General features: G+C 37.0%; 1 protein-coding gene across 2 annotated transcripts in view; it reads right to left on the bottom strand.

Moving 5' to 3' along the window:
* The window catches only part of PDE6C (phosphodiesterase 6C), a 31313-nt gene extending 26267 nt beyond the window's left edge, over positions 1-5046 (bottom strand). For both annotated transcript variants that reach the window (XM_005238928.4, XM_027788843.2), the window contains exon 1: positions 4364-5046. In XM_005238928.4, coding sequence (XP_005238985.1) covers positions 4364-4843 — 480 coding nt within the window. In that variant the 5' untranslated portion in view covers positions 4844-5046. The remainder of the gene's footprint in view (positions 1-4363) is intronic.
* Between the last annotated feature and the right edge of the window lie 8264 nt (positions 5047-13310).

Genomic DNA, 13310 nt, shown 5'->3' on the forward strand with positions numbered 1-13310 from the left:
TGCAGTTAATGTTTACTGTATTGAGTGTGAGTTTATGACAATCTGGTTTTTATTATCAAGGTGATAAGATAAAATGGAAGAGTAGACATTAACAATTGCAGTGCAAGTTCTTCCCAGGTAAAAGGCTACCTCTCAGTTTTTCCCCCCATTTTTAGTTTATCTTGGGATTGTTTCTTCCAGTTCTTATTACTTTCCAGACAGCCAGGAGGGCAGTACTTCTGTAGCGTTGTGTATCTTTGCTCTCATTTCTTCTTATGTTAACAACACTGAGTTTGTTTCTCAAGAACTTCCCTCTAAAATTATTTTAACAATCTTCCTCTGGCCTTTGAAGCTTTTTTTAACATACTTTGCCTTGTCAATATGTTGGATATTTGGGTTTCTTCTCCAAGATCACATTATGAGGGGACTAGCAGAACATGAGTTAAGAACTGAGACATCTTGTTAGCGAGTGACTGCCCTGCTACCATCTGCACCACAAAGTGACTCCAGTCTTTCCATTTTTAGGGCAACTAGTGTCACTGACCATCTTGCTCTCTCCTGTACTTTCCCACTGCTTCATATTTTTCACATGTGCCTGATTCCAGCAATATCTTCTTGCCCTAGAAGGGAGACTTGTCCCAGGACTGCAACCAGAGCAACTGTTTACACAGAGCAGCTGGACAACTATTTGGTGTCCCGGTCTTTTCACTGCCACGTGGGAGTTTGAACCACTGAGCTGCAAAACCATACTTCCCTTCACTCTTTTTTTCTCCCCTCTTCAAATCATCTTTATTTTGCAATTTGATGTAGAATCAAGAAAAGGGATGGAGTGTCTCTTCTTCCTCATTCCAGGCTCAGACAGCCTGGAGCCTGGAGACTGGTACCTTCGCTCAAAATCTGAAACTTCTGTCACTTCAGACAGGCCTGGAATTCAAGTCTCTCCCACCCTTGCATTCAAGAGAAGTAGAGCACCCAAAAAAAAAAAAAAAAAGACTCATACAAACTGAACTTGGATCAGTTTACAAAGGGATGATGCAAGTACTTGCAACTTGAAGATGTATTTAAATTGTTTTGTATCACAGGTTTCTAGTGGTTAAATTGGGTTCACAATGTTCACTGCTCTGGCTGCTTAATCTGAGTTGGAAGCACCAGAATCTCTCCATGCTTAGGGTTGTGGAATCCAGTGCAGAACCTCTAAAAATGAGGGCTGTTATTTCAGCATCAGAACATTTCAATGCCTTTCTGGATCTAATCCAAAAGCCTTCACTTCTTTTGAACATTTTTTTCACCATTTATGTAATTTTATACTCTACTATAACCAGGAATGATATTTCTTGAGTTTCCAATCCTCAGATAAATCTTTGTCTTTGATATCTCTGATAAAAGGAATAATGCAATAATCTAAAAACATGACAGATTAAAGCAAATATATATAGTCTTTATTATTGGTTCTTACAGGCTGAGAATGTAAGGTTTTGATTCCCTAGAAGACATGCTCCTTGTTTAACTAGTTCTTAGTTCTTACTTTTATTTAGAAATAATGCCTTAGCAAAAGATGTAAGGTAACTGTACTCCTCTTTAGCATGTTTTCCATGTTATCACTTAATATTTAAAGAATACTGATGGACATATAAAATTTTATGCAGTCTATTATTTTACCTTGGATTATTTGAGTCACATACTCTGCCAGACCCTGGGAAAAATGTGAGGCAAATTATTCAAGTAGTGGTCCTGCCTGGCCTCCTGTTTCTCACTACTATTAAATCCTGGATTAAACACTGTTAGCTCTCACAGTCAACAGGTCCATAATCCTGTGGGGGGAGACTGTTCTGGCTACTAAGTTAATTATGGAAGGTCTGTGTCTTTTCCTCTGCTTTCTTTTCTGAAGCATTAGTCAGGATGAGGAGCTTCCTCATGTTTATTGGTACCTTTCCAGGTTGAAGAAGGAGATCATCCCTAAAGAACTGGCTACCAGGCACTAAAAGTGGAGTCTTATTTTTTTTCAATAATTTATTGCTGTTGTGGTCTTTCATTACATTCACTTTTGTTACAAAGGGGTGGTGACTGAAGCATGAAAATGTCTTACTGTGGGTTTGTCAATGTTGTCATTTACTTAAGACTTAAAAACCACTATGCTGTTTGGATATGGATTGTGTCAACAATAGAAAGTGGTTAGACATGACATTTTTAAAGTACTATTGCCATCTAGAATTATTCATTGTGCATTTTGTATTCTGACAAGACCGTAGGGGCAAAATTCCTCTCTGGCTTAACTCTGCTTGTCATTTTTCACTTGGGATTTGGGTAGCAGACAGTCTAGTTTTGACTGAAATGCATACAAAGTAATCTGAAAAATAATTATCCTTTCAAAAACATGATGAAGGGTTCAGTGGATGCCTATTTCTTCTGCTATGGACTACTTATATTTCTTAAATGTTACTGGCATTTCTGGGTTCTTTATGGAGGTAAAGATTCTGGTGACATTAGTGGGAGCTTTGCCTGTGTGAAGAGTATGGATTTAGACACTTGATTTTTTTTGTACAAATAGAATGGGAATGGTGATAATTTTGAGACCTTCAGGGCTGTTTTTAAGTAACAAAACTTGGTCCCAGAGAAGTATCTGGGAATTTTGCAGTTAAGTTATAAAATGTCAATGTCTTGATGACATGTAGTTACCAAATGTGGACTAATGGCACCATGGTTTAACTGCATTTTTAAGCATGGGCCTAATGGCATAGACCTCAGTAATCCTAAGAGAGTAAATGGTTGCCTAAGTGAAGATTACCTTAGAATGATTGAATGATAGCTTGACAGATATTTAGCTGAGATTAATTAATTTATGAGTGCAAAGTATATACCTAGCGGGATTAAATGGACAGAAACATTCTCTTATTTAAGCGTATTCAAATTACATTTGTCACAAATTTTTGAACAAATCCTATTGCAAACACAGAAACATTTGGGCAGCTCTGTTCCAAGCATCTCTCGTGTAATGGTATTAAGGAGCAGTGCGGTGTCTGATAGAAGGCACATCTTTCTTGATCCTCCTGATCTTTTCTCATGTAATCAGCCTTATGAATTTAGAAGGATTATCCTCCAATCTCTGCATGTGGTGGTAAGAGGCAGTAAGTCAGATGCTTCTTGTCAGAACAGCAGCCATTGAAAAAAGCATCTTAGTGGTCAGTGAAAAATCAACTGATTTGTTTTCTCAAATCAGTCATTCTTCTGTTTGCTCCCCTGATTCCTACTTACATCTGAGGTAGTTTACTATATATTGGAATGTTCTTTTCACACACAGACATTTTCGTTTGTTTCAGAGCTTTAAAAGTAGTCCTTCATTTCTTTATGTCTGCCAACTTTTAACATGATAAAATGCATCACTTTTTGTTTACCTCCTGGAAAGCATAGATAATTGCAGTGTATAAAGAGTTTTATTATTTAAATTGAGCTCAGGACACTAAGGTAGCTTCCATCTCTAAAACGGCCCAGAATTTTAAATTGACTGTATAGGAAATACTGAGAAGCCACACTGTCATCTTGTATAATTATCTTAGCTTTTCCACATGAGACTAAAAATAGATGAAGATGTCACCATTTGATAATGTAAAGGTAGCTCTTTTTAAAGAAATCTACAACAATCAAAGCACATTTATGTTTCTGCATGTATTTTGGAGCAGTTTCTAAAGCAGCTCTCATTCATGCATGTTTGGTTTCTGTTAGGTCCCTCATCATTTTAATTAACATTTCTAGTAACCCTTATCAGCACCATAACTAAAGAAGGTGATTCTGTGCAAATTCAACAGGAACTTTGAAAATGTCAGAGCAGCTCTGACTTACTAATCTAGTTCTATAGATGGTTCTGAACAAAAGCCCTGGACCTGGACATAGTCAGAATTTGGAGCCATTTTAAATACAAATACAGACTTGAAACTGAACGTGTATGTTGACATCACCTTCATCTGGCTTCATTCACCTACCTATAAGAAATTAACCTCATTACAAAAGCTGAAAATTAGTTGTATTCAGAGGTGCATGTTTGGCAGTATGGAATGATAAGGGAGAACGCTTGCAAGCCCATACTGGAAAACAGAATAGGAACCTGCCTCGTTCAACAGAAATGCAGTACTTACTGGTCTCTATTAATCTAATATTCCTCTCCCTTATTATAGTAAATTACATTACAACTGTTGTGCAAGGATACTGGAAATATCTCACTAGGCTACATAATATGGTTCTACTGGATTTTAAGGAAGCTCTGCTGCTGCTTTTCTCATGCTTTTGGTCTCTGGGGTGTTTTTGAAGAATGATTCTGTACCATAAGCCCTGTGCAGGAAGCTGGGTAAACAGATGCACAGACACCCATTCCCCCAGAGAAGTCACTTACCTTTTTCACATCAGGTATATTAAAAAACTTCTTGGTGTGAGCAACCCATCCTGCTATCCCGATGTCCAGAGGAAAAACAGTCTCATTGTCTGGGTTCACCAAATTGTCCTCAAACCTGGAAGTTGGAGTGACATCAAGAAGCCTGGTGGCTACCTCTGGAATACCATTTCGGGAACGATAAACAAACATACTACACCGATCAGCTGCCAGCAGCTGTGCCAGCCTCTGCAGGGTCTTGTGCACTGTCTTTTCCATAGTGCCTTCTTCATCCTGGATTTCTGTTAGGAGCTCAAAAAGTATGTTACACTCCTCCAGGCGGGACATATCTTTGAAGCTGACTCCTTCCTTCACATCTCCAGGGCTCACCTTAAAGATACTTCCCAGAACTTCTGCCCTCATTTTTCGGTCAAAATACTCCTTGGCAAACTGGGGATTGTTCTCCAAGTATTTTTCGACGGCATCTTTATTTACCTCACCCATTTCTGCTAGATTGTTCTTAAGATTTCTTTTAGAACTGCATCACCACCAAAGCAGGAGTGGTAGCAAGAAGTCCTAACCTGATACTAGTGAGAAAATGGTAATTTGTACATATTGTATAGCTCACTGGCATAGTACATTCACCTTCCCCTGTGGCTTCCAAGCCTTCTGAAACTCTTGAGATATGACAGAAGGCACTGGATTAGCATCTTCTTAGTGTGAGATCTTGGTGACTGCTAATTAAAGAGATGTCAGGACACTAAATCCCTGAGCGTTCTTAGCTCATAAATCCTAAGGGAATAATTTTAGCATTTTAAAATAATCAATTAATTCTTAGACCTTATAAAATTGTCTGATGTGTAGATATGTATACCTGTATGTTCTTCCCTTCATTCACAGTATATATATTGTTTGGTACACACAAAAATTTCCATTGAAACTTAGTATGACGAATTCCACTTAGATGCTTAGCCCACACTATACACGTGCACAGATGTACACGTGTGTTTGTGAGAGGTACTTAAAAGGGGAGGAAAACAGAATACTAAAGAGAAGATTTCAAAACTGCAAAATTTACTTTTTCGTGAAACAGTCAGGAGATGATCAAAATTGGATTAGTAAAAGTAAATAATTATGAAGTTATATATGCATAAAATGGGTGAAATCCTAAAGACTTTATAAAAGTCTGAACTTGCCTAAGTAATTTACCCAGGTGAAGATGGAGCAAAAGAATTAGAATTTGACTCAACACAGCCAGATATGACTTATATGTAATATTTTTAAAAAATGGATAGCCTAAAGGAAAGAATAAAATCAGAAAATCGTTTGAATTCAAACTGAGTTCAGGAGACTGTAAGATTTTTACTCTGTAAGCATAAATAACCAGGCAGGGTCCTGCAAGTTTCTTCTATTACCTTCTTCAGAAAAAGTGGAAGATCTTTGCTCTCTTAAATAGCAGAAAAATGGTAATAAGTGTCAAATAGTGGGCAAAGAGGGAATCTTGAGTCTGGTTGTAGCTTTATAACATGTTTGAAGTTTCCTGCCATCAGAAGTTCAGCAATACTCACATGAATGGAAAAGGAGCTATGTGTTAAATTTTAGGAGCAAACACCCCATGGCTACGTGGGTGAGAAGGCTGAGTATAAACTGAGTGCCAGCCAATGATCTGTGTTCATTGAAACAGATCTGAATTTCAGCATAGTAAGAGGGACGCAATTTAATTACTCTTATTGCTATTTGTGGCATCCACTTTGATCAAAAGTGGAAAGAGATTCTTGGATTAAGAAAAGAAGAGCCTACACCCCTTGACAATTTTTAATTTGATAAGAGTAATTGTCAAAGTACAACTTTGTCTACCAGAGGCCACAGTGTGTCGACATCCATTTTTATCAGCAGATCTAAAAGAATCAACATGAGCAACTGACACTGATCCTCTTGTGCACAAAGAACAGGTCAGTGATTGGTGTGTAATGGCAGCTAACTCAGTACATTATTTTTCCCTTTGACTGTGATACGAAATGCTGTGTAAGACAGTAATTTTTGCCAGACTGCAGTTGCCATAAAGATTTAAAAATGCATATGAAAATCAGCACAGTATATGGACACATTCTAGCCTGGTTCTTTTTTGCTGGCTGGGCTACTTACCCCTAGCAGCTTAGGCGACAGGATAGGACCCTCATTGGTGGGTGTGTGAGGTTGCAGCATCTTCTTTACTGGTGTGAACTGGTGATACTAACTTTGTGGCAAGACTTTGCAACTACAGCACAGCAAGAAGTTCTCACCATTGTACGCATGTACGACCACAAGAAACCCACAGAAGAAATGCACATATATCTTAGTCTTTGAATAGTTTCATGATTTGATCAATACAAATAAAAGCAATAGAGACTTGAAAAGAATCTATGTATTTACACGTAGAGTTAAATTATTTCTCTTCATCTGTCATCTTCCTAATTTCTAGCTCAATACTTTTCAGGATGCTCTTTAAAAAAAGAGGCTGTTGAAGAGCTCCAATGAAATTGTGTAAAGGAATAGTAACATTATTTTTTTTTGCATTATTTGTTCTGTCATATTTTCTTACTGACTTTGGAACAGTCTACGTAGTAGTTTCTTTGAAGTAGGAAGGGTCTATAGAGGATCTGTCTTATGCCCAGCTAAAACATTCTAGAGGATTATCTTCTATATAACATTTACATATTCATCTTTATTGCATGTAAGAAACCAGCTTTACAAACATTAGTTGTTTTTTATATTGTGATTACATTAATTCTATGAAATAGAGCAGCCTGTCACTGTCTGGAGGGTAAGTGGAGATAGCCAACCTGACTGAGTTACACGGTTTTCTTTGGGGGCGGCGGGATGGTGGGTTACATTTTTGTAAGCTAACAGTTTTATTATCATGTGTCCCTGTTTTTTTTCAATATGCAAGATCACCTAAAATGCTTATCATGGTTCCACCAAATCTCCCTCATGCCCAGCTGTTTTTACAAATGATAAATTATACTATTAGTATTTTGACATAACAAATGAAGACCGTATTTTAATTAGGCACTACTGTAAGGTATAAACCTTTCATTGTAACAAAATATTCCAGACGTAGCTGGATTGTCCAGTAATCATTCCTAAATCATCAAACAATTATTTTTTGTTTTCTTAATTTAGATTCACTCTTACAATTACACTGTTGCTCTGTAAAGTGTTTGTGAAATGGCATGGAAAGAAGTATCAGAAACCAATAGAAGTTTTTTATGAAGTTTACGTTTAGAAGACAGTTAAGTTGGCTTTTTTTTTAAAAAAATGCTTTATTAATCATATTATGTTTCATCATGAACTGTGTATACATATTGACTAACATGAATAATTAAGGCAATCCCAGAAGCTGAAGTGATGTGATAGAAATTAAAATGTTGTTTCATACATAAATGCACCTTACATTTACAGAAGTCTGTAAATTTTAGAGTTAGGAAAATACAGTGCATTTGTATTGATGCTTTTTTGTTTTTCACAGCATTTTAATAAATTTTGTAAATTAGACCATTTAAACATTTTTGAGCACTGGCATTGTAATGAATTTTAAAGTTCCTGTGCTGGAATAGTGCATTTATTTTCTATTCTATCTCCTTTACTCTCCTTGTTTTCCACACTATTGAACATTCTATTTTTAGTAATGTTAGTTCACATTTGTAGTTGAGTTTATTATAAGAAACTATACAAAAAATTATTTCATATTTCTGGTACTTTTAAACATGATTTTGCTATCATCTTTCCCAGCATTTTTAATAGGATCACCTATTAAAAAAATATATTTTAATATAGGATCTGTTATACACACCAAGGTTTAACACTGGAAGCTAACTGCATACAGTCATTTTCACTGCATTTTTAAAGGCAAAAATAATATGCATTTGGCTTTGATTCTCTTCCATGCTGAGGCTGTTTGATTTGAGAGCAGATAAGCAGGGTACTATATTTTTCAAATTCTTTTAATTTCATAGAATATCAGAAATGTCTGTGCTTTGTGATTTTAATACATATGATGTCTTTTGCCTTTGACGTTCATAGTTACCTCAGAAATCAAACTATTTATGGAGTGGTTCTCAGTAGCAGACCATTCCTGAGCCCTTGTGATACCTGGAAACCCCTAAGAAGGATAACTGGCAGACGTAGTTATTTAAATAGATTCAAGCAGCACATAAACGTCAAAGGTATTTATAAGGTTTCCCAGTTCAGCTCAGTGTTTGTATCCGAGCATCTCTGTCCATCTTGATAGGAGTTAATATGATTCATTCAGTTAAGATTTTCTGAAGAAACACAGATCAAATATGTTTGTTTCAATTGCATGGCTTTTGATGTGGATAATTTTGTGGCCACTGGCTGGACATTGGAGATTAATATTCAAAATATTATTGATTTTTTTCTAAATTATTAGTTTGTGAGAATTTATTTTTGAGGTATATACAACAGGTGCCATGTGCTCCTAACATAGCCAGTTTTTGGTACTGAAATGTTTTGATGTCACTGTTCTGGTGTTTTAGGGGCCTTTATGAACAACCTCAACATTTGTTCCTTTTAAAATAATCTTCTGCCCCTTTTCTCACAAAAATAATCTTAAAAATATGAACACCGAAGATAGTAAGTTAGCTGCTTTTTCCATATGGCTGCAAATTTTCATGCTCCCTTACAACTACCAATTATGAGCTCTGGGGGCTCACGAAATAAGTAGTCAACAGAGATTTTAGATTCTAGGGAAGATTTCCTGAAGTAAATGGCCAGTCTAGCATGAAGGAGTTAACCTGGGTGGCCAAATGCACTGTAGCTTTGACTCTGAGCATGGGTTTCTTGGTAGCTTGGCATGAATGGACTGAGCAAGGGACAGCAGCCATCAATCTCATCCACTCTCACATTTACTTCCCAATGATCTTGGGCTACCTGATCATTTTTTATTACTGAGAACATTACTCAGTGCTGCTGAGAAGGGTCTGACTGTCTTCTTCATACCCTCTTGCTAGATATGCATACACTTGGTAAGATCCTGCAAGCCTTCTTTTCAGGCTGAACAGTCCCAGCTCTCTCAGCCTCTCCTTTTGTCAAATTCTCTTATTGACCAATGATCTTCATGGCTCTTTCCTGGACTCGCTCCAGTATGTCCGTACCTTTATCATTCATGGTTTAAAGCTGTCCTCACCAGGCTGGCCAGCCTGCTGGCAAAATATATCTTTGTTTCAAGTGTTTTATATTTTAGTAATACATCTAGAAAAACCTTTCGATTCAGAATCACAATCCTCAGAAAGGTTTGCTAAAGAGAATTAAAAAAAATTAAACTAGGTTTGTTTAAACACTGTTTATAAAGAGTTCAATGCAAATTTACTCCTTAAGCAGAATGTCACGTCCTTAAATTACAAAAACAGGTAGCACATAGGCTGGCATGGTGCAAAGGCCAATCCTTTCAATTCTCTTCTGTCCTTGACCTCTGTACTCAGACTGCCACCAAGGGGAACAGTTGTGATGGTGACAGTGTACATAGTTGTCCCTTACAAAGTACACGGAGCTCCTTGGCTCAGCTCATGCCATTTGTTGTCACTTGTAAATATGAGTCTGGTTCAACAGGGCCGTGGCTACTCTTGGATCCACTTCTCTGTGCACACAGCAGTCATTCATTCCCCTGCAAATTCTGCCTCTACAAGTTTAATGGATACCTGTGTTTGTGAATGGCATTCTATAAATAAATAACCATAAGAAGGCAGCAAAAAGTCTTTCAGTCTATGTGCAGTCTGGCTGGAAATGGATGCTTCATTTCCTATTACCAGTTCTTTGAAACAGCTGTCTCTCGAGAGCTAGACTTATTCTTGTGACCGCAAATCCAATTCTAGTTCTTTTAATATTTAAAGTTTCAGTGTAGCAGGGTTAAAAATGTTTTAAATTGTAATTTGACTCTCGTTTCTTCCTTTTTATTTTAAAATCATAAATGAAACTAAAATAACTGCTACAATGAAAGATTTTTTCTGCCATTTCCTTTGAAAATCTGACCTTTTCTGTGTATTTTCTGTTGCTGTTCCTAATGGAAAATATTGCAGAATTTTACAGGCTATTAATGTAAAAAATATTTCAATCACAGAATCACTGCCAGAGTTAGCCCCTTTTTGGCCTCTTGGCAAAATTCAGTGGCAGAAGACTTTTTTTCCCCTTCAATTAAACACGGTTCAAAAAAATACATACTATTAAAAAACTTCCTATAGTATTCAAAATATGCGGCCAGTTTCAGACATTACAATGGGAAATTTCATATATGAAATTTATCAAGCTTGGTTTACATGTTTATGTGTTATCAAGATTTTAATAATTTTTTAAATTTAATTGTTTGAGCTTTCCCAGAACCCAGCAATCGTTTGATGCCATTGACTTCATCTATGCACATTGCTCTCAGAATCAATTGAAATCCTGGCCCAAATTGTGTTCCCTTCTGTTTGCGTGAGAAGTGCAAATCTGCAAGGGGTATATCCAGGTTCCAAAGATCTGGATGAGGATCACTTGCTGGCATCATTTCTCAACCGAACCCATAGCCCAAGTCAATCCAAATGATGATTAACTGAGGCAAAGTTTACACTGTTTATGAGTTTACATAGTTGTGCTGGCATAGCTACATCTGTTAGGACTGAGAAAAAATTCACCCTTGAATTGCCATAACAATGCTATTCAGCCAGCAACCATCCATCCCTCCGCCAATACACTCCCGATCTAGCTGTAACTGACAAGAGAGGAGACTTTTTGCCTAAAAAGCTTGTCTCATTGAACCACAGAAGTGCTGTAGCTGTAACTGTGAAAGGACTTTGTTACTGTAAACTGTGTCTCAAGCAGGCAGAGTTGGAAGTATAGCTAAACCAGAAGAAGCATACAGCCAAACTTTTACTACATAACATTCAAATTGTACTGACTTGCCCAGATCCTCTTCTGCTGCTGAAACCTGACTGGGAAATACTGGTGTGACTTCGCTGTAGTAGATCCCACAACGCCACAATGATAACAGTTCAAAAGAAGAGTTTTCTGAGGCATTGCCTAGTTTTGTAGAGATCCCAAACTTGAGGAGCTGAATGAATTAAAGTTATAATTTCTAAGTCTCTGCCAGGCACCTCCACGAGTATGAGCTGCCAACCATTGCAGAGATCAGTGGAGGCACACAATTAAAGAAAAGCTTTGAAAACCTGTGCCATAGAATTTTCATGGATAATTATGTTATTAACAAAATTTTATAGTAATAGTTTTGATCCCAAAACAACTTCTCTGGGAATATAAAGCAATATACAGATTTTTGAGGAGGACAAACTTAGGAGAAATAATAATATTTCATGAATTGGTAGAGAATAAAAAAATAATTGTTTTCCTTGGTATTAAAGAAAGTAATAGATTTAAAGCTTATAAATTAAGCTATAGTCCTTCTTCTTACCATCAGTCATGTGAGGCACCAAACAAAGAAAATCCATGTTGATATTGATCTTGTAAGCGTATGATGAATTTATATATTAAGACTAGCGAGTGTTTTGTAAAAGTTTTGTAAAAATGCAGAGATATATAACAGGCATCACCATTGCCCGAGGCTGGAGCAAGGTTTTAAAAGCCACCAGAGGGATATAGATTACTGTTTCTCTTCAGTCTCTGTGGAAATTAGCAAACTTGAAAATCTCAGTTTAAAAATGGAAACGTGGGCTTATTGAAAAACTACTTGTTGAAAGCTTCAGGAGGGTTAATATGCATCAACCTTTCTAGTTACCTGTATTAAGTATGTTCTTTACTCCAAATAAAAGCTTAATATTAAACACAATGGAATTTTTATCATCTGATGTTACCCAGAAACTCAAAGGCTTCAGAGCAGTCTTGGAACAGCCCTGAGCATCTGTTTGAGAAAGTGAACGAAAATATACTCTCCAAGCAAAAAGGCTTGGATAAAAGCAGAAAAGACAAAGCAGAAAAGGAAGATAAATTAAACAGGCTGTGCCACTGTTTGCATTACATATGAAAAAGATTGTAAAGGGCAGCAGAAGTAAAAGTTTAATATTTTTATTAATATACAAAGGGAATAGATGGCTGAAGTAAGTTTCTGGGAAAGGCCATGCTGAAAAGATTGTTGTAATTCTGTACATTAGCTACTATTGAAGTATTTTTTATACTACATCAGTATCTCCATATTTAAATTATATTTTTGCTTAATTCTTAAAGTAATGAACACAGACATTTCAATTAACAGGCTTCTGCCTTTATTCTTTCAAAACTGGGAGGTAAAAAAGTGGGTGAATTAGTTCTCTTGGTAATAATCGTTCCTCTCCTGCTCTGGTTACATGTCTAGAAAATAATTAACAGGTTTTCTCTAATGCTTCCTAAAGATGTTGAAACTATAGAACAAATATTGACTGAAAGGCAGCAAAACTTGCCTGGACAGGAGAAAATAATGGTTTATATAACTGAAAACAATTTGCCAAAATCAGTATAGAAATTCTGGAAGCTGTGATTTAAAATTGATGTCAAAAGGGTCAGATGTGCTATGTACATGCACTCGGGTGTTTGCAGGCCACACATATGTCCTGCCACCTTTGCAGTACCACACAAAAGTGCTCTTTCTTTTTCCTGAAGATTTGCAGGGCCTCAGTTCCTGTCCCTGGGAGCTGATCATGAGATGGTTTATCACCCAAGCCAGCCTTTGGGAAGCAAGAGGGAACAAGTCATGAGGACCTGAAGAAGTTCTGGCACGACCAGGTTTTCAGAAACTTGCAAGTCTGATGTTTGCCACCGTTTATCAGGGGAAGAGAGGAAAGGAATTTGGGGGGGAGGTGGAGGAAACAAGTCTGCACCTTGTAACTGGGTTGAGCACATTGGGTAAGAAGGACTTTGGACTGGAGTGTGTAAAATCACAGAAAATGTGGAGGCAACTTGCTCTCCACCGTGCAAAGATGGGGTACATCTCTTTTCCTTTGCTCTCCCC

This window comes from Falco peregrinus, chromosome 1 (genome assembly GCF_023634155.1).
Source record: "Falco peregrinus isolate bFalPer1 chromosome 1, bFalPer1.pri, whole genome shotgun sequence".
Classification (NCBI taxonomy): domain Eukaryota; kingdom Metazoa; phylum Chordata; class Aves; order Falconiformes; family Falconidae; genus Falco; species Falco peregrinus.